At 39.2% G+C, this 23,945-nt stretch overlaps 1 protein-coding gene across 5 annotated transcripts in view; it reads left to right on the forward strand.

Annotated features, from left to right (window-relative positions):
• TUBD1 (tubulin delta 1) overlaps nt 1-23,945 on the forward strand; it is a 40,996-nt gene that overhangs the window by 7,181 nt on the left and 9,870 nt on the right. For 3 of the 5 annotated variants that reach the window (XR_011646984.1, XM_004457605.5, XM_058283884.2), the window contains exons 2-6: nt 9,653-9,867; nt 11,729-11,876; nt 12,685-12,901; nt 14,078-14,309; nt 18,118-18,282. Coding sequence is in view for 4 of the 5 variants with exons in the window: in XM_004457605.5 (XP_004457662.1) it covers nt 9,696-9,867; nt 11,729-11,876; nt 12,685-12,901; nt 14,078-14,309; nt 18,118-18,282 (934 nt within the window). In the remaining variant the exon portion in view is untranslated. Of the gene's footprint in view, nt 1-8,741; nt 8,814-9,652; nt 9,868-11,728; nt 11,877-12,684; nt 12,902-14,077; nt 14,310-18,117; nt 18,283-23,945 lie in introns of those variants that run through there. The other 2 variants (XM_012524783.4, XM_071210888.1) reach the window with 2 other exon arrangements.

Here is a 23,945-nt window from a genome sequence, read left to right on the forward strand (position 1 = left end):
CAACTATGGCAGGGGAGGAACACTGGTATGGGGTGTTATTGATGGGGGGACACATGGTTGGAAAGGAGTTTTCTAGGGCATGTATATAGGGGACATAAAAATGTTTAGATAACAGTTACAAATGACAACTGAGGGAGTGCTGAGTTCCCAGGGGAACTCTATCACAGGGGAGCCAATGGAACAGCAACCATCCCCCAAGTGCAACAGCAAAGGCCAACAAAGAAGGATTTTCCAACAATGAGCCCTTGACACTGATGACTATGCTTACGAGTCTGTGTGCCTGAAATATGAACTAGGCCTGAGAGCTGCAGGGTACCTAAGAGTTACCTCCTGAAAACCTCTATGTTTCTCAAATGTGGCCACTTTCTAAGCCAAACTCAGCGTGTAAATGCATTATATTCCCCCCAGCATGGGACATGACTCCCAGGGATGAACCTCCCTGGTGCCAAGGGATTACAAGCAAGCACCAGCTGGTGATGTAAATAGAAAAAGACCTTGAATAAAAGGGTCAACTCAGATCAGCAGAATATCTCAGCCCACATATAGGATCATGTGTTAAAAGCTGCTTTTTGACCTTGAATAAAAGGGGGAAATGGCAAAGTCAAATGAGTTTATATGGCTAAGAGTCTTCAAAAAAGAGTCAGGAGGTCATCAGAGGGGTCACGCTTACACATTCCTCAGGAGGACCCCAGAAACAGTGGATACAACCCCAGGTACTGGTTCTCCTGAGGGCTACAGAGACCCACAGGGATATAGTCATGGCATATAGCTCTGGAGCTCAGTACCATGTCAGTGCACCCTACTTTGGAATTTGTGTCCCTGAGTGTGATGGAGTTGGACTCAGATGTAACCTTTCTACAGATGCCTCATCTGTCACTTTTAATGAACCTTTGGTTGGTGCTAGCATTGGTGTATACTCAGGAGACTTGAATCTCTGGTCTGTGTGCCAGCTGGGCCCTGAGCCTCAGCAGAGTTGCAACTCCTACTCTCTAGTTCGTTGGACTTACACAGATCAACTAACAGGGAGGTGAAGATGGTCAATCACCACATCAGGGAACTGAGAGTGCCTGCAACTGCAAGCAGGAGAATTGCATCCATCATCCATGTGGAATCTAAACCCCCTCTCAATATAGAGGTGGAGTGGACATCACCACCCCAGGGCCCACAGAATGGAAAAATAAAATATGGATTAGAGTGGGTTTACCGATATTCTACTATAAAACTTTTGTGACTACTAATAAAAGAAATTGTCAGGGAGAAAGTGGCTGCAGTAGTTGCTGAAGGCAGGGAGTGGGAAGAAGAGATGTGATGAGGGGTCATTTTGGGGACTTTGGAGTTGTCCTAAATGATATTGCAGGGTCAGATGCTGGACATTATATATCCTGCCATAACCCACTGAATGTACTGGGAGAGAGTGTGAACTACAGAGTAAACTATTATCCACGTGGTACAGCAGTGCTCCAAAATGTGTTCGCCTAGTGCAATGAGTATGCCATAATGATGGTGGAGATTGTTGGTATGAGAGGAGTGGGGTGGGGGGATGGAGGGTATACAGGAACCTCTTATGTTTTTTATAATGTAAACTTTTTTTGTGATATATGTATCTTCAAAAAAATACAATTTACAAAAATGATTGGGGTTGGGGAGTGGGGTGTGGGTTATATGGGAACCTCTTATGTTTTTTTAATGTAACATTCTATGTGGTAATTCATGTGAATACTTAAAGAGTGTATAAAATTCCTGGAAATTTACAAAAGTACAAAGTTGTTAATCATGGTTGCAATTATTAAAAAATAATTTAGAAAATAATAAATAAATAAATCTAAACAAAAAAAAAACCAGGACCTCCTGACCCATGTGGTGAGCTGGCCCATACACAGTGCTGATGTGTGCAAGGAGTGCCATGCCACGCAGGGGGTGCCCCTGCATAGGGGAGCCCCATGCACAAGGAGTATGCCCCTCAAGGAGAGCCACCCCATGCGAAAAAAGTGAAGCCTGCCCAGGGGTGGCACCACACACACACAGAGCTGATGCAGCAAGAGAACACAACAAAAAGAGACACAGATTCCTGGTGCTGCTGACAAGAATCCAGGCAGACACGGAAGAACACACACAGCAAATGAACACAGAGAGCAGACAATGGGAAGGGGGAAGGGAGAGAATAAAAAATAAATCTTAAAAAAAAAAGACATTGGATGAGCACAAAGAAGAATTTGAAAGCATATGTAGAAAAATAGCAGATCTTATGGGAATGAAAGGCACAACAAATGAAATAAAAAAAATACACTGGAATCATATGATAGCAGATTTGAGGAGACAGAAGAAAGGAATGGTGAGCTTGAAGAAATGGCCTCTGAAAGCAAACATGCAAAAGAACAGATGAAGAAAAGAATGGAAAAAATTGAACAAGGTTTCAGGGAACTAAATGACAGCAAGAGACATGCAAACATACATGTCATGGGTGTCCCAGAAGGAGAAGAAAAGGGAAAAGGAGTAGAAGGAATTTTTGAAGAAATAATAGTAGAAAATTTCCCAACCCTAGCAAAGGGCATAACTATCCATGTCCAAGAAGCACAGTGTACTCCCGTCTGAATAAATCCGAACAAACCAACTCCAAGACACATAGTAATCAGAATGTCAAATGCCAAAGACAGAGAATTCTGAGAGCAGCAAGAGAAAAGCAATGCATAACATATAAGGGATATCCAATAAGATTTCTCATCAGAAATCATGGAGGCAAGAAGATAGAGGGATGATATATTTAAGATACTGCAAGAGAAAAACTTCCAGCCAAGAATCTTATATTCAGCAAGATTGTCTTTCAAAAATGAGGGCAAGGAAAGAGGGGTGGGGAATCAACACCACACAAGTGAGTCACACAGAAAGATGATGACACAACAAAAGAGAGATGAAGGGGAGAGTCAAGGTGAAGTACAGCAGAGACCAGGAACTGAGTGGCACAATTGACAGGGAACTTCTCTCCACATCGGAGGATTGAATCCCAGTGAATCCTAGAGGAGAAAAACAAGAAGAGAAGACAAAAAAAGAAGTAGATACAGAAGATCACACAGCAAATGGACATAGACAGCAAAAGTAGCAGGGCAGGGGCAGGAGAGGGGAAGGAAAAAAAAAAAAAGAAATTTAAAAGACCTCAATAATTGGAAGAACATTCCATGCTCATGGATTGGAAGATTAAATATCATTAAGACGTCAGTTCTACTCAAATTCATATATGGATTCAATGCAATCCTGATTTTAAAATTCCACCAACATTTTAAAAATAAATGGAAATCTTGATCATCAAATTTGTTAGGAAGGGTAAGAGGTTCTGAGTAGCCAGAAGCATCTTAAAAAGGAAAAGCAAAGTTGGAGGACTTTCATTTCTGGACTTTAAATCATATTACCTAGCTACAGTGGTAAAAACAGCATAGTACTGGCAATGGAACCAAACCAATGGTTCAGAAACAGAATTTCACATGTAAAGTCAAGTGATTTTTGCCAAGCCTGTCAAACTCACCCAGCTGAGGCAGAACAGTATGTTCAAGCAATGGTGCTGAGAGAACTGAATATCCATAGCTAAAAGAAGGAAAGAGAACCCCTATCTCACACTTGATACAAAAATTAACTCAAAATGGAGCAAAAACCTAACCATAAAGCTTCTAAAAGAAAATGGAGGAAAATATCTTCAAGACCTGGTGGTAGGTGGTGGATTCTTAAAGGAGATAAGAGGAGGACCGAGATGGACTACTGATGTTTAATGTATGTAGAAGTTTTCATTAACTTTACTGTGAAAATGTGGAAATGTATAGAGTGAATGGTAACACATTATAATGAGTAGCAGTTGGTTTATAAATGGGAATGTGGCTGGAAAGGGTGGTCTAGGGATGTAAACGCCAATTGATGGAAAGCTAGAGAATAAACTAGGGACTGAATAACACAGTAAACTCAGAAGTGGATGAGAATTGTGTTTGATAGTACAGATACAAGATGTCCTTTTTGAACTAGAGCAGATATACATCACTATTACAGGGAGGTGGGAATGTGGAGGAGCATGGGAAAAATAAAACTGGAGTGACCTATGGACTGTGGTTAACAGTAATAATGTAATATTCATGCATCTATGCCAAAAGTATACTGTGATGATAATGGGGAGTCTGGAAAATGTGTGCCAAATGTACATGATGGACTGTGGTTGGTGATAATAGTCTGATAATATCATCTCATAATCTGTAACAAATGTTCCACCATGGTGTGGTGTGTTGATGGAGGAGTGTTGTATGAGAATTTTGCACATGTGCATGATTGTTTTGTAAGTTTAGAACTTCTGTCATAAAAATATATTTAAAAAATAATAATAGGGTGGGTTGGGAGAAAAATACACCAAATGTAAGATAAGGACTACAGGTAGTAGTAAGATTTTGACAATTTTTGTAATTTTTTTATTCTTTTTGTAATCTTTTGTAATTTGTAGCAAAAGTTTTACAACAATGCAAGGTGTTGGTGGTGGGTTAATGTAAGGAACCCCTTTATGATATTATGTGCGTTTGCTTTGTTAAGTTCACAACTTTTAGTATACACTTATTGTTTATGTTCATGTATAAATGATATAATAATAATAGGGTGGATTGGGGGGAAATACTTTGGCTAGTAGTAATATTTTGAGGATACTCTTTAATCATTAATAACAATGTTTCACAACAGTCCAAGTTGGTGGTAGGATGAGGTATGATAGCCCTGTATGTTACGTATGTTTTGTACACAACTACTACTAAATGCTTGTTTACATATGTTTATGTATGTATTATATACTTCAATAAATTTTTTGAAAAGATGTAGGCTGACAGAATAGATAAAAAAACATGAGCCATCCATATGCTGCTTACAAGAGATTCACCTTAAACCGAAGGACACAAACCAGCTGCAAGTGAAAGGTTGGAAAAAGATACTCCATGCAAATAGTAGTGAAAAAAGAGCAGGGGTAGCTATACTAATATCAGACAAAACAGATTTTAAATGCAAAAAAGTTATGAGAGATGTAGTAGGCCATTATATATTTTATATATTAATAAAAGGGACAATCCATCGGGAAGATATCACAGTCGTAAATATCTATGCACCTAGCCAATGTGTCCCAAAATACATGAGACAAACTCTGGCAAAACTGAAGAGAGAAATAGACATCTCTAAAAATAATAGTTGGAGACTAAAACACCCCACTCACATCATTAGATAGAACAACTAGACAGAAGATCAATAGGGAAACAGAGAACTTGAACTATATGATAAAAGAGTTAGACCTAACAGACATATACAGAACACTGCATCCAAACTCAGTGAGTTATACATTTTTTCCCGAAGCCCATGAATCTTTCTCCAGGATAGACCACATGGTTAGGGCACAATGTAGCTCTCAATATATATATAAAGATTGCAATTATACAAAGCACCTTCTCACGCAACAATGGCATGAAACTAGAAGTTAATAATAGACAGGAAAAAGGTAAATTTGCAAATGTGTGAAGGCTAAACAACACTCCTAAATAATCAGTGTGTCAAAGAAGAAATTGGAAGTGAAATCAGTAAATATATTGAGACAAATGAAAGTGAGAACACAACTTAACAAAATGTATGGGCTACAGTGAAGAAACTCTTAAGAGGGAAATTCCGCCTCCCCCTCCCCAAGATGGCGCATCTGTTTGCCCATTGTTTTTGCGTATTGTTTTCATTGTCTGCTTATTGTTTTTTACTTGTTATCTGTTTGTTTTTTCTTTAGGAGGCACTGAGAACTGAATCTGGGACCTCCCATGTGGGAGGTGGGCACTCAACTACTTGAGCCACATCTACTCCCAAAAGGGAAATTTATCACCCTAAATGCCTATATTAAAAAAAGGAAGAGCTAAGCTCCAAGATCTCACTAAACAACTAGAGAAACTAGAAAAACAGCAAACCAATCCCAAAGCAGCAGAAGGAAAGAAATAATAAAGATTAGAGAATTAATAAATGAAATTGAGAACAACAAAAATGAACAGAGAAATCAACAAAACCAAGCACTGGTTTTTTGAGAAGATCAATGAAATTGATAAACCCCTAGCTAGACTAACAAAAAAAAAAAAAAAGAAAGAGAGAAGATGCAAATACATAGTCAGAAATGCAAGGCGGGGGGAGGACGTTACAACTGATCCCACAGAAATAAAAAGCATCAGAAGAGGATATGATAAGAAACTGTATGCCAGCAAACCAGATAACCAGATGAAATGACAAATTCCTAGAAATACACAAACAATTTACACTGATGCTACGAGAAATACAAGAACTTAACAAACCAATCACATTTAAAGGGATTGAATCTGACATCAAGAATCTCCCAACAGGAAAGTGGATGTGGCTCAAGCAATTGCGCTCCTGTCTACAATATGAGAGGCCCCGGGTTTCCTGGGACTTCCTGGTGAAGGCAAGCTGGCCTGCACTGCAGAGAGCTGTTGCAAGATGACACAACAAAGGGAGACACAGGAGAGAGACAGTGAGAGATGAGCAGACCAGGGATATGATATGGGTCAAGCAATTGAGTGCCTCTCTCCCAAACTGGAGGTCCCAGGATTGTTTCCTGGTGCCTCCTAAAGAGAAAGACAAGAAGAAAAAGACAAGCAAGATGAAGAACACACAGTGAATGGGCACAGAGAACCTTCAGTGAGTGCAAACAACAAGGGGCATGGGGAATAAAACCATTGTTTTAAAAAAATCTCCCAACAAAGAAAAGTCCAGGACCAGATGGCTTCACAGGTGAATTCTACCAAGCATTTTGGAAAGAATTAACACCTATCCTGTTTAAACTCTTCCAAAAAATTGAAGGGGAGGGAAGATTACCCAACACATTTTATGAAGACAACATCACCCTAATACCAAAGCCAGATAAAGACACTACAGGAAAAGAAAATTGCAGACCAATCTTGCTAATGAACGTAGTTGCAAAAATTCTCAACAAAATATTTGCAAATCAAATCCAACAGCATATCCAAAGACTGATACATCACAATCAAGTGAGGTTTATTGCTGTTATGCAAGGCTGGTTCAACATAAGAAAAATCAATCAACATAATATACCACATTAACAAATTGAAGGTAAAAAAACACATGATCATCTCAATTGATGCAGAAAAGGCGTTCAACAAAATCCAGCATCCTTTCTTGATAAAAACACTTCAAAAGATAGGAATAGAAGGAAAATTCTTCAATATGGTAAAAGGTATATATGAAAAACCCACAGCCAACATCATACTCAATGGGGAAAGACTGAGAGCTTTCCCTCTAAGATCTGGAACAAGATAAGGATGCCCATTGTCACCATTGTTATTCAACATTATACTAGAGGGAAGCAGACTTGGCCCAGTGGTTAGGACGTCCGTTTACCACATGTGAGGTCTGCGGTTCAAACCCTGGGCCTCCTTGACCCGTGTGGAGCTGGCCCATGCGCAGTGCTGATGCACGCAAAGAGTGCTGTGCCATGTAGGGGTGTCCCCTGTGTAGGGGAGCCCCATGAGCAAGGAGTGCACCCCGTAAGGAGAGCCGCCCAGTGCGAAAGAAAGTGCAGCCTGCCCAGGAATGGCGCTGTACACACGGAGAGCTGACACAAGATGACGCAACAAAAAGAAACACAGATTCCCGTGCTGCTGACAACAACAGAAGCAGACAAAGAACATGAAGCAAAATAGACAGAACAGACAACCGGGGTGGGGAGGAGGGGGGAGGGGAGCGGAGGGGAGGGGAGAGAATAAATAAATAAATCTTTAAAAAAATAAAAATAAACCATTATACTAGAAGTCCTAGTCAGAGCAATTAGACAAGAAAAAAAAAGACATTCAAATAGAAAAAGAGAAAGTAAAACTCTATTTGCAGGTGACATGATCCTATATTCAGAAAATTCTGAAATGTCTATGACAAAGCTACTTGAGCTAATAAATGAGTTCAGCAAATTGACAGAATACAAGATCAGCATGCAAAAATCAGTAATGTTTTTGTACACTAGTATGGCACAATCTGAGGAAGAAATCAGGGAAAATTCCATTTACAATAGCAAGAAAAAGACTCAAATATCTAGGAATCAGTTTAACCAAAGAAGTATGTTTTCCTATATACAGAAAACTACAAAACAGTGCTAAAAGAAATCAGTGAAGACCTAAACAAATGGAAAGACACTCCGTGTTCATGGACTGGAAGACTAAACATTGTGAAAATATCTTTCTACCCAAGCTGATTATAGATTCAATGTAATACCAATCAAAATTCCAACAACCTGACATTGAAACATATTACAACATAGGAATAAATATTGTAAAGATGTCCAGTCCTACCCAAACTGATTTATAGATTCAATGCAATACAAAATAAAAATTCCAACAGCCTATTTCACAGAAATAGAAAAGGAAATTAACAAATTCATTTGGAAGAGAAAGTGCATCTGAATAGCCTCCCATATCAGGGGTCCTGGGTTTGGTTCCCAGTGCCTCCTAAAGAAACAAAGACAAACACACAGCAAGAACAAACAACAAGGAGGTGGGGAGAGATAAATACATAAAATAAATCTAAGATAACATGTCTGAGAAACTGGAGAAGACCCCTAGGGTTAACTTGTATAGGGAATTTTCACCCACATCTTCGTCTTTCCTCTAGTTGCTGTCAGTAAGCAGCTTATTCGCTAAAAAGTCTAGCACCTTGCCTGGAGCCCCAGCAATGATTTGAGGGAAACTCTTGAGTCATATTTCTTCTGGACTCCAGTCTGCCATTAAAGGAACCCAAATCTTGGGGGACATTTCAAGGTAATTCCAGTCTAGCTGTTCAAATTAGAATATAATTCAGTATTTCTACCATCTCCAAATGAAGTGTTTTTAATCTTAAAAAAAAAAAAAGAACAGAGAACTACAAGTATTGGAGAGGATATGGAGAGATAGGAACACTTATTCACTGTTAGTGGGAGTGCAGAATGGTACATTCACTGTGGAGGACCGATTGGCAGTTCCTAAACAAGTTGAATATAGATTTGCCACTTGACCCGGCAGTATCACTACTGGGTATATACCCAGAAGAACTGAGAGCCAGGACATGAGTAGCCATCTATACAACTATGTTCATAGGGATGTTATTCATGATTGCCAAAAGTTGGAAACAACTCAGGCATCCATCCACCAATGAATGGATTAACAAATGCAATGTATTCACATGATGGAATATTATGCAGCTGGAAGAAGAAATGAAGTCGTAAAGCATATGACAACATGGGTGAACCTGGAGGACTTCATGTTGAGTGAAACAAGCTAGACACAAAAGGACAAATACTGTATGATTGCATTACTATGACCTAAATATATTGTATAACATATTGTATGATTCCATTTATATTATATGTAAATATAAGTTAATTTATAAAGGCAATCAAATGTATAAGGCCATCCACATTTAGTTACCGTTTTCTTATATCCCCTCTGAACTTTACATCCCCCTTTGAATTTTCAAGATAACCTGATTTTACCAGAAATAAATATGACTAAGGTTTGTTAAAAAATAGTATATTTTTTATTAAGGTGTAAACACATATGCCATTTTATTTGTTCTTGTTCTTATGTCTTGGTTCTCAAAGCCTATATTTTTTCTATTACAGGTTGCATACCGTTTTTGTGGTGAGTCTTAATTTGTGGCTCAACATGTCAATAGTAACAGTGCAACTTGGTCAATGTGGCAATCAAATTGGATTTGAAGTGTTTGATGCTCTATTTAGTGACTCACACTCTTCCCAGGGACTCTGCTCAAAGAGAGAGAATGAGGTATATCAAGCATCTTGCAAAGAAAGATTCTTCAGTGAGGACGAAAATGGAGGTATGTGTGGTCCATAGTCCTCTCCATTACTCTGATGTAACCAATCTTTTTAAGGCCAGGCTATCCCTTTCCATCTCACTAAGGACCTGAGTTTGCTTCCGCTGCCCTTTTGGGTTTTTGTTTGTTTGTTTGTTTTTTTATGGTACTGAGGCTAGGGAATGAGTACGGGAACTTGTGTGTGGGAAGCTGGTGATCAACCACTGAGCCACATCAGCTCCCCTGAGTTGTTTGCTTATTGTTTCTTCTTTTTATTTTCTCCCTTCCTTCTTCCTACCTTCCTTCCTTCCTTTCCTTTCCTTCTTCCCTCCCTTCCCCCATTTCTCTATCACTTCCTTCCTCCCTCTTTCCCTTCATTTGTTTTTAGGAGACACCAGGGACCGAACTGGGGATCTCACATGTGGGAAGCAGGCGCTCAACCACTTGAGCCACGTTTGCTCCCCCACTGTGTTTCAGTATTAACAATCTTTGCCTCTCCAGTGGCATCTTCCCCTCAGCTTGTGAGCATGCTCAGATCTTGCCAATCTAACACAAAACAAAGAAATTTATCTCTTGATTGTAGTTTTCTTCTTATCTCTTTGCCTTCTCATCTAAGATTCTCAAAGTAGAACCTTCCTAAACCCATTATAATCCTGCTTCTGCCCTCCAACACCACCAAGAAAAAGTTACCTGCCTTTCTTTTCTTAATTCACTTAACTTCTGTGCTGGCTTTGACAACACTGCTGTACTCCTTGAAACTGCCTTAGGCTCTGAACTTTCCTCTCTAGTGGTTCCATCTCCAGCTCTCTCCTCTGTCCTTGCTTATATAGTTCTTTCTTGGTATTTTTCTTCACTCTCATAATTTACTATATCTTCTACACAAGTGATTCTCAAATCTCCAGCCATAGCCTCTCTTCCAAACTGCAGGCTAGTTGGTGGATATCTCTACCTGCCTCTCCCATATGCACCTCAAACTCAGCATTTCCATGGCATTCATTACCTTTCATTTCAAGCCTGCACTTCTGCTGTCCATATACCATCAGACATCAAGATCTACTTATTTTACTCCTGATATATCTCTTGAAACTCTTCTCTCCTTTCCATCTTCACTGTCATTGCCATATCCTCTCTCATCTGAACTGTTTGAAGATGCTCTTGCTAGGTTCTCCTGCCTGGAATCTTGTGTCTATCTCCTCTCCTCCTCACTGTTGTACTAAAAAGCTATGCTTTTAGTATAAGAACAAAAACAACAACAACAACGACAAAACACCAATTTTTATTGGTTTCTCATTGCCTAAAGACAAAGTTCAAGCTTTTTAGCATTGCATAAAAGAACTTCTGAGACCTGAGCCCTCCTCCTTTCCAGCCTCATCCATCTCTTCTTTCATCCCCTCTTTCTCCACTTTATGCTCCAACAATCTGGAACTGCTTGTTGTGGCCATGGTATTTTATTCCTCTACATATACTGCCCTTTTAGTATGGGCTCACTGGGGATTACTGCATCACACTGTGATTAAGTGTTGATGTGTTTTATTTCCCCTTAGACTGGATGTCCTTCTAAGGCCAGTTGGATGTTGTCTTCATCTCTGTATTCCTGCACAGTGCATGGCACATTGTAAGCACTCAAGAGATGTTTGTAGATCTGACCCAAGTGATCATTTTGGCCCATACTGATTCATCCTGCCTACCAGAATGCTAGGCATTATGAACCATCTGCATACACCTATTGCTTCCCAACCTAGATTTCAAAGGAAGTTGACAGATCTTCCCGTCCCCATCTCCTGGATTTTTTTTTTTCCCCTGAACCTAGAAGCTTATGTTCTAAGTTAACTCAAATAAGACAAATGAAATAGTTTTTCTTTTAATTTTTTCCCCCCTTCTCTAGCTCTAGTTGCCCGGGCTGTACTTGTTGACATGGAACCTAAAGTTATCAATCAAACATTGTCAAAGGCTGCCCAGTCTGGTCGATGGAAATATGGTCAGAATGCATGCTTCTGTCAAAAGCAAGGTTCTGGGAATAACTGGGCATATGGGTAAGAGAAATTTCTCTTAATTTTTAGTTTAGTTACAGCAACAGAGCTGATTAATAGACAATGTAGTTACAACTGCCCAGTTGATATGCCAAGCACACATTCTTGAAATTTCTGTTTTAAAATTTTAAGTTTGACTTCACCCAGAAAAAACTCTATGTCTGTGCTTCAGGCATAGGTACTGATGAAACCAAAGATCTCTTTTAGTACAGTTTTCTACCTTTTCACTGTCATACTGCCAACTAACTTATTATCAATATAGTATCTTTATCTGGCAGGTATTCCAGTTAATAGGGAGTATTAAAGGCAGTAGTTCCCAAACTTTGCTGTACATTAGAATTTCCTAGGGATCTTTAGAAAATCCGTATACCTAGGGCTCACTCCCAAAGATTCAGTTGGTTTGGAGTAAGCCTGGAGAGTGGGATTTTTTCAAAGCTCCCTAGGTGATTCTAATGTGCAACAAAATTCGAGAACCACTACTTTAGGACTATTGTTATGAGGACTGAATATTATGTTGTACCATAAATTTATAGAGCTATCTGATAATTTTAGGCTCCAGACAAAAGAATGTCCTATAAAAGAGAGCTTTCTGTGCTTAGTAAACCACTCTTCTAGCAGTCCTATTCACCTGCTAATTATGTTTAATTTTTCTATTTTAAATTTTGCCAATCAGGTATCCATACCTTTCATGAGAATTAGTTCAATTCCTTAGCTCTGAAAAGCTCTCTCTATCCTATGTCTTTCACTCTGCATTGCATCTCTTTGGTTGAATATAAAGGTGTTCTGTATTTGTTTCTTTTGCATTGCATAGTTACTCAGTTCATGGACCCAGGCATGAAGAATCTATTATGAACCTAATTCAGAAGGAAGTGGAGAAATGTGACTCTCTGAGTGGTTTTTTCATCATAATGAGTATGGCTGGGGGCACAGGATCAGGGCTAGGAGCCTTCGTTACTCAGAATTTACAAGATCAGTACTCAAATTCTTTGAAAATGAACCAGATTATATGGCCTTATGGAACTGGAGAGGTATGAATGTATTAAGTCAAAAATTTATATTTGTATTCTTGCCCATTGAAATAAATGTGAGTAAAAGATTTTGTCCTTACCCTTTCTTAGGAAATGTTAAATTACAGCTTCAGGTATGATTTTCAATCTAGTACTTTCATGAGCACTTTGCTTTATCTATGCTTAAATTCTTCCAAACAAATAAGGTGTCCTTGTTTTTAAAAACTCCAAAGAAGGCAGCCGACTTGGCCCAGTGGTTCGGCGTCTGTCTACCACATGGCAGGTCCACAGTTCAAACCCCAGGCCTCTTTGACCTGTGTGGAGCTGGCCCATGTGCAGTGCTGATGCGCGCAAGGAGTACTCTGCCAAGCAGGGTGCCCCGCTCAGGGGAGCCCTACGTGCAAGGAGTGTGCCCTGTAAGGAGAGCCGCCCAGCGCAAAAGAAAGTGCAGCCTGCCCAGGAATGGTGCCGCACACACAGAGAGCTGATGCAGCAAGATGACGCAACTAAAAGAGACACAGATTCCCATGCCGCTGACAACAACAGAAGCAGATAAAGAAGACGCAGCAAAGAGACACAGAGAACAGACAACCGGGGTGGGGGTGGGGAGGGGAGAGAAATAAATAAATAAATAAATCTTCAAAAACAAAAAAACCTCCACAGAAGATGATTATGCATCTTTTCTCAGGAATCTATTCCTGGTTTAGTCCCTCTGGCTACGGTATGTAAATCAGGGACCTTGACCTCATATTGGGGTTCAGAGTGCTGTTGCCAACAATCAAGTAATTATTATTTCTTCCCACTGGGGAGAAATTTCTATACAGTCCAGTTTCCTCTTCATCAGCCTAGTAGGAGAAACAGCAAATGAAGGTGAAACAAGTTACTCTAGGAAATGATAAAGCAAGGAAGTGTGATATTAATAGGTAATTTTATTGAGTTCTTAAGTGTTCAAGGCCTGTTTAAGCACTTTACTTGCATTCTGTCATGAGTCCTCACAACTCTAGGAGACTGGTCTAATTATTATCTGCATTTTACAGAAGAGGATATGGAGGCATAGAGAAGTTAAATACTTACCCAAGGTCATACAGCTAGAAAGCCATGGAGCCAGGATTTGAGCCCAGGAGGGATGACTTTAGAATCTAGGATTTAACTACTCTTCTCTCCTGCCTTTTTTATGACTGAACTTACTCCCTCCAGGTGATTGTTCAGAACTACAATTCCATTTTGACTCTTTCTCACTTGTACCGGTCTTCGGATGCCCTCCTTGTTCATGAAAATGATGCTGTCCATAAGATCTGTGCAAAACTGATGAATATCAGACAGATTTCCTTTGGTGATATGAATCAAGTCCTTGCACACCAGCTGGGAAGTGTGTTCCAGCCTACTTACTCTGCAGAAGGCTCATTTCACTACAGAAGAAACCCATTAGGTATTTGAACTCCTGTATGTTATTTGTGGGGAAGTCTTACATTCTGAAAGCTTCATATTTTATTCTTCATGCTCCTTTAGTCTCCCTGCAGACATCTCAGAAACCTCCCTTCAGATCTGCTTAGCTTTCTGAACTGTTTTATTGAAACGTTTTGAGAAGTTGCTACATTTCTCAAGAGTGGTGGATATCCACTGACTTTATTCCTCAAGATTCTCTCTTCTTTTTCATAAAAAAAAAAAAAAACTTTATTGAGATAAAATTCACATACCACACAATGTACTCATTTAAAGTGTACACTTTAAGTGGTTTTTAGTATATTCACAGAGTTATGCAACCATCCCCACAATTTTAGAATATTTTCATCACCCTGTAAAGAAATCCCATAGCCTTGGCAGTCACTTCCCATTTCCCCCGTACCCCCCAACCCTAAGCAACCACTAATCTATTTTCTGCCTCCTTAGATTTGCCTATTCCAGACATTGTATATAAATGGAATCATACAACATGTGGCCTTCTGTGCCTGTCTTCTTTCACTTAGCATAATGTTTTTGAAGATCATCCATATTGTAGTTCATTCCTTTTTATGGTCAAATAACATTTCATTGGTATATTCCATGTGGTAACATTTTATTTTATCTCTTCATCATTTGATAGACATTTGGGTTGTTTGCACTTTGTGACTATTATGATTAATGCTGCTTTGAAAGTTTGTGTACAAGTTTTTGTATGAACAGATCTTTACATTTCTCTTGGATATTTATCTGTGTTTCTTCCTCAGTCCCTCATTGCTCAGTTTCTAAAACTTAGGTCCAGGTGTCTTTCAATAAGGACTACAATTCCCTCAATAAGGCCTTCTGTAATCTGTCTTCTGCCTTCCAGCTTTCCCTTCTTTTTTGCCATTCTCCCCGTGTTCGCAAGTACTGCCCTAGCCCCTTCCATTTCTCATGTAGCCCAACTTATTCTCACCACAGGGCTCCTGTCTTCCTGCTCTTTCTTTGCCTGGAATGTGGTTCTCCTATTTCCCTTTCCATCATTTTTGTTACCTTCTTAAAGCACCCTTGTATGATGAATCTTTGTAAGGACTCAGTGCCACTGTTATTCTTTCTTATACCATCCTGTTAATTTCCTTCCCAACATTTATCATTCTCTGACATTGTTTTGTTCATTTTATTAACTTCTTAAATTCTTTGTTTCTACCCATTAGAATCGAAGCCCTGTGAAGGCAAGGGCCTTTTCTATCGTACTCACCACTTATCCCCTGTCTTCTGAACAGTGCCTGCCATATAGTAGTTCCTTACTAAATGGAATACATACATGGGAAGAGAATAGTGAGGATGGACTTGAGAGAAATTGGGGAGTGGGGTTAAAATGGACAGGACTAGGTGCTCAATGGGATCTGGGAGATAAGAGAAAGGGAGGCACAGAGCATGACTTATGGGGCTTGGGTTGGACAACAGTGTGCATGGTGATGTCATTTGCTGAGGCTGGGGACACTGAAAAAAGATCTGGTTTTGGGGGCATGTACAGAATTGAGAAAGACGTGGGTCTTAGACATGTTGGGTATGAGTTATCTTTGCAAAATCTTAGTGAAGATGTTGCCTAGGCAGTTAGCTCAAGGGCAGCTTATCTGGACTCCACACTCCCACCCTTGCCAGGCCATGGCCTTTTTCTAAGTGTAGCAGCCAGAGCTCCAGATATATATATATTTTAAAGGATAAGTCAGATGCTGTTAATCCCTGCTCAAAATCCTCCAGGGATTTAAAGCCAGAGTTCTCACAATCACATTCAATGCTCCATCTGGCCCTGCATTACTCTCCTGCTCTTATATCCTATTACTCTCCCTCTCACTGACACTCCTTCAGCCACACTGGCTTCTACACTGTTCCTCATGTGTTCCTGGCATGCCACCACCCCAGGGGCTCTGCATTTAATAACCTCCTGTAGATATCCACATGACTCAATTCCCCCATAGATCTTTGAGGTGACATCTGCCCCAACCCTACCCTGAATCTTCTAGCCCCCTTGCCCTAATGTTTTTCTCTGTAATAGTCTTCTCTGATGAACTAGACATTTTATTTATTTATTTGTTTATTGTTTGTGTCCACTAGAATGTAAGCCCCATAAGACAGGGATTTGTGTCCTTTTTTTTTTTTTAACTTCTTCCCACTCCCATATGGCTCCCTTGTCTGTTTGCTCGTTTTTGCTCATTGTTTACCCTTGTTGTCTGCACGTTGTTGTTTTTTTGCTTGTTATATTGTGTTTGCTTGTTGTTTGCTCATTTTTTGTTCTTCGTCTGCTCATTGTTTTTGTTGGATGTCTGCTCGTTTGTTTGTCGTCATTAGGAGGTACCAGGAAGCGAACCTGGTACTTCTTGTATGGGAGGTGGATGCTCAACTGCTTGAGCCACATCTGCTCCCTGCTCATTTGCTTTTGCTCATTGTCTGCTCCTTATTTACTCGTTTTCTGCTCATTGCTTGTTTGTCTTCTTTAGGAGGCACCAGGAACTGAACTTGTGTGAAAAGAGGGTGCTCAACTGCTTAAGCCACAACCACTCCATGTGTCTATTTTATTTACTATTATCTCTCCAATACCTAGAAGAGATCATGGCAAATAGTAAGCACTCAATAAAATATTTGCTGAATGGAAAATATAAGGGTCTAGAATTCAGAGAATAGGTGTTGGGCCAAAGATGTCCAGGTGAACATCAACATTATGTTTGGGGATTGTGAATTCAGAGGGGTCCCAGGTTGCCATGATGTGACTTTCCATAGCTGTGCTCTGACAGGCAGAGAGAATGTGAGAAATGGGGCTAATCCAGGTTTGGGACTTTACCAGAAAGATCTGATGAAAAGACAGAGGGCAAGGAGCTAGATAAGGAAGGAAGTAAAGAAAGGATTGAGAAGGCAGGAGGTCAGTGGATTAGGGTCCAAAAGAATGGTTATGTTGGGGGTAGTTGAACAAGAAAGCTGGAAGGGAGAACAGGATGAGACAATAATTCTTACAGTTATGCTCAGGAATTATTTGCTGAGTGGTTTGTTTACTTGTGCTATGCAATAGAATTCAGCACTAGATATTTTACAGAAAAACTCCACTAGCATAAGATCATTCATGCAGTGTTTTGTAGATGTTTGTGTCAAAATTTTTTCTTTTCATGAGGTATAGGATATGGGTTTGTACTCAGTATTATCATAAAATGTACGTTTCAAGTTGTGGTAAAGTGTTTTTCTCTCTCCTCTATGTATTTTTATAAATACAAAAGATAGCTTTGAATGCAGAGCAAATTAGCTTTCCTCCTTAAGTCTATTTTTTAACAAATACAGGTTTCTAAAGATAGGCACATTCCTGTCTTAAGGAATTACAGCCCTGTCTACCTTACTTATTAGTAACATGTTAACAGGTTTTGATTATCATTTTAGCCAAATAAAATAAATATCTAGGAAAATTCCTAAAGAAATATTTACTGAACACAGGATGCCAAGAAAATCATAGTAGCCTTTTTACTTTCTTTGTTTTCCTGGGGTTTAACTAAATATTTCATTCAATTTCTAGTTACTCAGCTTCTAAACTCTTGTTTCCTTTTTGGCAAATGTGTGCTTTCTTACCCATTCTCAGGTGCTAAAATGGAAGAAATATTTGGTCTTTAATAGACATTGTCTCTGAAATTTTATTGATATTTTAAATTTTAAGCAATCCTGGACTTAGAGGAGAGAGCACATTTGGCCTGAAAACCCATCAAATCATGGTGCATATAGGCCAGTGGCAAGAGTGTGAAATAAAAAAATTAGTTCAGATCTGTTTTTCTTTACAGGAGACTTAATGGAGAACTTAGTTCCCCATCCGGAATTCAAGATGCTGGGTGTTCGTAACATTCCTCAAATGTCTGAGAACTCGCTGGCATACAGCACGTTTACTTGGCCTGGCCTCCTCAAGCATTTGCGGCAGATGCTCATTTCTAATGCACAAATGGAAGAAGGTAAAGGGGATTTTAAAAATATGTAACCCACAAGCTGGGAAAAATGCCTGTCCAGGAATTCTTAATATAAACTGGCTCTGGTTGGTTGAAATAGTGGTCTCTTCTTCTGGTCAGAGAGGCTCCTGGTAGAAACTTGTCAGGGCATCCAAAGAGTGCTTCTTAATTCACTTCTCAGTTTTATTTCCAGAAAAAAATGTCTCAGGACTTCATGTATTGTTTTTTTAATTTTAATTTTACTTTTTATAAAATTAAAATTAACAAACATGGTTTTAAAAGACAGTCAAAATTCATCAAAGTATATACTTGAATCTTTACATTGATGCAAATTATATCTCAATTTTAAAAAAAGAAAAAATTAATTATATAGTACTTGAACCTATAACAAGGGAAAACAGCAATTTCTTATCTTACTCTCCAGGTGAGACTACTTTAAACATTTTTAGCTGTTTCATCTGGAATTTGTCTCCATATTTCTAAATATATTGCTTATACTGTCATTTGTTTTCTTCTTCAGTTTTACATATTATCCATTGCCTTCCTAATGTGAAAAAACAAGAATCTCCTTATACTTTCTCTACACACACTCATCTCTCTCCTTTCTCCTGATAAAGTTATAAAAACATGCTTTTTGACTGGGTCAATTTTCAGTGTTTGTATTACTTTAACTTTGTGAATATTATTCACAGTTGAGCCATGTAGTATGTGTGCTGATTACATTTTATTTCACTGACAGTTTCTTTTTCCCAGCTAGAGTTACACTCTATGTATTTAACCACTAATCTATGCCTACATTTGGCTGTGACAGTGAATCCCTCCTCAGTAAGATCAAACCCATCAAGCCGTCTACTGTTCTCATCACCTGCTTGAAGGCATCCCTTTGGGAGACCTTCTCCGTGCCACTCCAGTCTGGATTGGTTGCTCTTTAGGCCTGATAAACTCTTAGTACTGGCATCTTGATTTGCCTCATCCTGGATTATATCCCCTGTTTCCTTGATTTCAGATCTTCCTGTTTCTTGGTTTATTCCCTCATTTTAATGAACCATAAGTAGATTCCTAAGGAAGAGTACATGGAAGGTAAAATTTCTGAAGCTAACATATGTCACTATTCTGTCATTTGATTGATCATTTGGCCAATATTACATTCTAGGTAGGAGTCATTTTCACTTTGTATTTTGAAGGCGCTGCTTCCAGCTTCCATTGCTGTTGAGAACTCCCATGTCTTTCTGATTCCTTTTATTCTCTCTTGAAGCTTTTTGAATTTTCTCTTTGTCCCTAGTGTACTAAAATTCCTTAGTGTGGGACTTTTGTTTAGCAGTAGAATGTAGACTTTATGAGGACAGGAATTTTTGTCTGTTTTGTTCATTGCTATATCTGGTGCCTGGAAGAATGGCCCAGTGCATAGTAAACACTCAATAATTACTTGCTAAACGAACAAATAAATCTATTATCTGGGTACTCGTGGACATTGCAGACTTGGGTGGGTTTCTCAGTAAGGGGATCTGCCTGGCCATTCTCTTGGAGAGTCCTCAAATGTCATTCCTTGTGGATTTTATGTCTTGATTTAGTTATCCTCCTCCAGTCTCTTTCCTGAAGGCATAATAAGCCAGGTGCCTCTCAGATTTGAACAAGGACAAGCATGCGCTGTTGCCTTTCCCTATAAAGGTTCCCTTTTTTCAGTGAGGTTCTCGGCGTAGGGTATCTACGGGTAGAGGGGTAGAGGGGTAGAGGGTATCTACGGGTAGAGGGGTAGGGTATCTACGGGTAGAGGGTAGAGGGTATCTGAGGACTGGAGTCACTGAGGCAGGAGGCTCTCTGGTTTAGCCTTTCCAGAACACAGACTTCTTTCTAGGATTGAAGAGAGGCAGTCCCCCTGCCACAGGAGTAGGGGGAGGGACCAGGCACTCTCACTGCTTCTCATACAGATTTTAACCAGTCCTCCCGTTCCCCCTCTTTTACAAGGGCCTGGCCTGCTTCCACAGTGGGCAGAAGTTTCAGCTTCCCCTCGTCTAAGTCAGTAAACACTGTTTGATTTGCTTTCCAAGGTCTAAGAAAAATTTTTTTCAAACAAATACATTTTATTGGCATCTAAAAACAAAATTACCCAACATCAAAACATATTTTAATATTACATTCCATTTTTTTTCTTTTTTACTTACTTCAGAACGAGGAACAAATCACAAACACTTACTTTGGAGAAACAGACTATAGTGTAGATTTTACAAAATCACTTTTTAAAATCTCTGTCTTGTGTTCCTCAAATGTCTAAGAGCCAGTCTTTGCATAAAATATCACAGCTTTGTCTGTTATCTTAAAATTATGCAGCAGCCTAAAGATGCTATTCTGAAATATACCTATCACTATATCCAACCTAATGGTAGTATCTAAAAAAATTCCCTCTTCCTTAAGAAGTCTCTGACAAGCTGTTATTCATTTCCTTGAAGTTAAAAGAATCTGGGGACAATGTTTATATTTGTGAGGAAAATTGTAAAAATCTTATCTACCACATTGGTATTAAGAACTATGTCTATACTGGGGACAACATTTACCAGAAAATTTTTGAAAAATGCTTACTTACCTTGTTCATATTACGAACAATGTCTATACAAGTCAGCTGTACAGTTATTTAAAGAGAAAGGTGAACATGAACATCCGATTAACTTAATTCTGGGCAGACAAAAGTGAATTATTATGGTCCAGTCAGCCATTAATCTATTACTGAGAGATGACAACTTTATAAAAGGTATCTTTTACCTACTGAGTGATGATTATGTCCCCTTAGTTTCTTTGCTTTCTACCACTGGTTCATTTTCTATATCAGCAACTTTATCACTCTTCTCCTTGTTGATTTTACTTGAAGGTGTCAGTTTGTCATAAAATTCAGGATCATTCTGTACTTGTAATTGTGTTGCCATTTTCTTCTCTCCTATTCTTTTTTTTTCCTTGTTTATGTCATTTTAAAAAAATATTTATTTATTTATTTCCCCCCTTCCCTTCCTCCACCCTGCTGTTTTTTTGCCGTCTGTGTTGTCTTGTCTTCTCATTTTCTCTCCTCTAAGATTCACCAAGATTCGATCCTGGAAACCTCTGATGGGGTTCCCAGTCAATTGTGCCACCTCAGTTCCTAGTTTCTACTGTGCTTCACCTTGACTTTCCCTTTGTCTCTCTTTTGTTGCGTCATCATCTTGCTGTGTGACTCATTTGCACGGGGCACTGGCTCGCCATGCAGTATGCTTTCTCTTCTTCTTTTTCACCAGGAGGCCCCAGGGATCGAACCCAGGTCCTCCCATATGCTAGGTGGAAGCTCTATTACTTGAGCCACATCCACTTCCCTGTTTATGACTTTTTAAAAATCCCTCTATTGTCTTCTAAGTGGGAGAAATGAAAAAGAGTGGCAATAAACTGGTATGTTTGGTCTGCCTTGTTTAACTAGAACTCACTACAATTTATCTTAGTAACATATATTTTACCCCCAATTAAAATAATTTAGGTTTCAGTAATGTGAAAGTCTATTTCCTCTATATTTATTTGTAATATCTTATGGATTTTAAATTATAGTGCTTGAGGTTTAGAGATAAGTAGAATGTTTTGATCTTAAAGTAGTACTTCCTGAATTTTTTTGGCCATAGTTCCTGTTTTTCTAGCAATACCTGTTAACATCTCGAGGAGACTTGCTGCTCTGAGCTCTCTTAGGTTAATAAAGCACAGTTTGCTTAGTCATTTTCACATGCCAGATGTTCAGAGTACCACTTTTTCAATTATAGAGTTTTGAAAATATAAATGCATAATATATATCTATGTGATTACATATAATTTATGTAAAATACAAATATGTATTTATGGCACTAACCAGATGGAAGGTTACCGTTTTATAACTCTTTATGTGTTATTCGCCTGTTCTCTATAAATATTGAACCCATTTATTTTGCCATCAGCCACGTATCTGTTTCCACATGTTTTAGTAACGGGGATGAATGATCCAAGAAGGAGCAAGGCAGAAGTTGACAATGTCTTATAAACCAGCTTAGGAAGTCCCATGCTATCATTTCCACAACTTTTGACTGCTAAGGTCAGTGTGGAAGGGGACCACTTAAGGACACAAACACCAGGAGGCAAAGATCACTGGTAGTCGAGGTAGTGGAGAGCTACCACTGTCCGCCCACTGTCCTTCCCACATGCAGAATATATTCACCCTCTTCAAAAGCCTCCAAAAGTTACATCCCGTTATCACATCAGGCAGAAGCCCAGAATCATGGTATCTAAAGTCAGGTCCAGGTGTAGATTTATACTTCTCAGGCAAGAGTCCTTGAGTGCCATTCCTGGCCCTCCCCAGCCCCAGCATTACAGATGAAATAGGTGTATGAAGGCACACAGGAGTCACTGGCCCACAATAATTCTGAAATTCAGCAGGGCAAATTCTGGCAGTTTCTTGATTAACACATAAGGCCTAGAATCATTTTCCGTACCTTTTGGCTTAGCTCTCTGGACCAAGGCAAATAATTTTATTTATTTAAATTAGCTTTTAATTGATTTTTCTGTTTTTGCTAGTTCAGAAAAATATATGCATGTGGGAACTAGAGACAGGGCTTGAGGGTGTGTATTAGTCAGCCCAAGGGGTGCTGATACAAAATAGCAGAAATCTATTGGCTTTTATAAAGGGTATTTATTTGGGGTAGAAGCTTACAGTTGCCAGGCCATAAGGCATAAGTTACTTCTCTCACCAAAGTCTGTGGCCACGTGTTGTTGCAAGATGGCTGCCAGTGTCTGCAAGGGTTCAGGCTTCCTCTTCCTCTTAAGGAGCCATGGTCCCAGCTTCTTCCGATATCACCTGTAGGCTGGGATAAGTCTCCTCTCTCTCCTGGGGCTCATTCCTCTCTGGGCTCAGCTGCTCTGTTCTGTCCACAAGGTCAGTTGTAGACTCTCAGGCTCTTTCTCTTCCCAGGACCTTTGCCGTGTCTAGGGAGCCATCTCTATTCCTCTATGTTCTTCTTCTGTGTATTTACTTCCCAGGGTTCCAGCATTAAAATTCTCATCTCCCTTTTCTGTAGTGCGGTTTCTTTGTGAGTCCCCACCCACCATTAGGGCAGGGACTCAACGTCCTTGGTGTGGCCCAGTCAAAGCCTTAATCATCATTGAATCACACCCAGAGGAACAGACAAGTTTACAAACACAGTCCAATCTATTTTTAGAATTCACAAACAATATCAAACTGCCACAGGGTATATATAAGTAGACTTTTAAACAAACCTGAAATCACACTATACATATTTTATTGCTCTGCAATATTTTTCAATATAATTATATTTTGTGGCCCTTTTTCCAATTCAGTGCATTTAAATGTGCCTCATTCTTTTAAATGGCTATGTAGTTTTCTACAATATGTATGTATTATAATTTATTATATGTGTCTATGTAAATTCAAGAGCCAAGTAATTTTACAAGGCTGGTTGTGAAAAATAACAGTTCCTCACCTCTTATTTTCTCCTTCCCAGAGGCAACCATTTTTCTTTAAATTCTTTTGCCAGTTCATTTACTGTTTGCATTCATTGATTTCCTCGTGATTTTTCAGTTATTTAGGTAATATCTATTTACTTCCTACTATAGAAGATTAGGATTTAGCCTTTTTTCCACACTGGCCTTGAAACCCTATAAACAAACTCTATAAA

This window comes from Dasypus novemcinctus, chromosome 21 (genome assembly GCF_030445035.2).
Source record: "Dasypus novemcinctus isolate mDasNov1 chromosome 21, mDasNov1.1.hap2, whole genome shotgun sequence".
In the NCBI taxonomy this organism is placed as follows: Eukaryota; Metazoa; Chordata; class Mammalia; order Cingulata; family Dasypodidae; genus Dasypus; species Dasypus novemcinctus.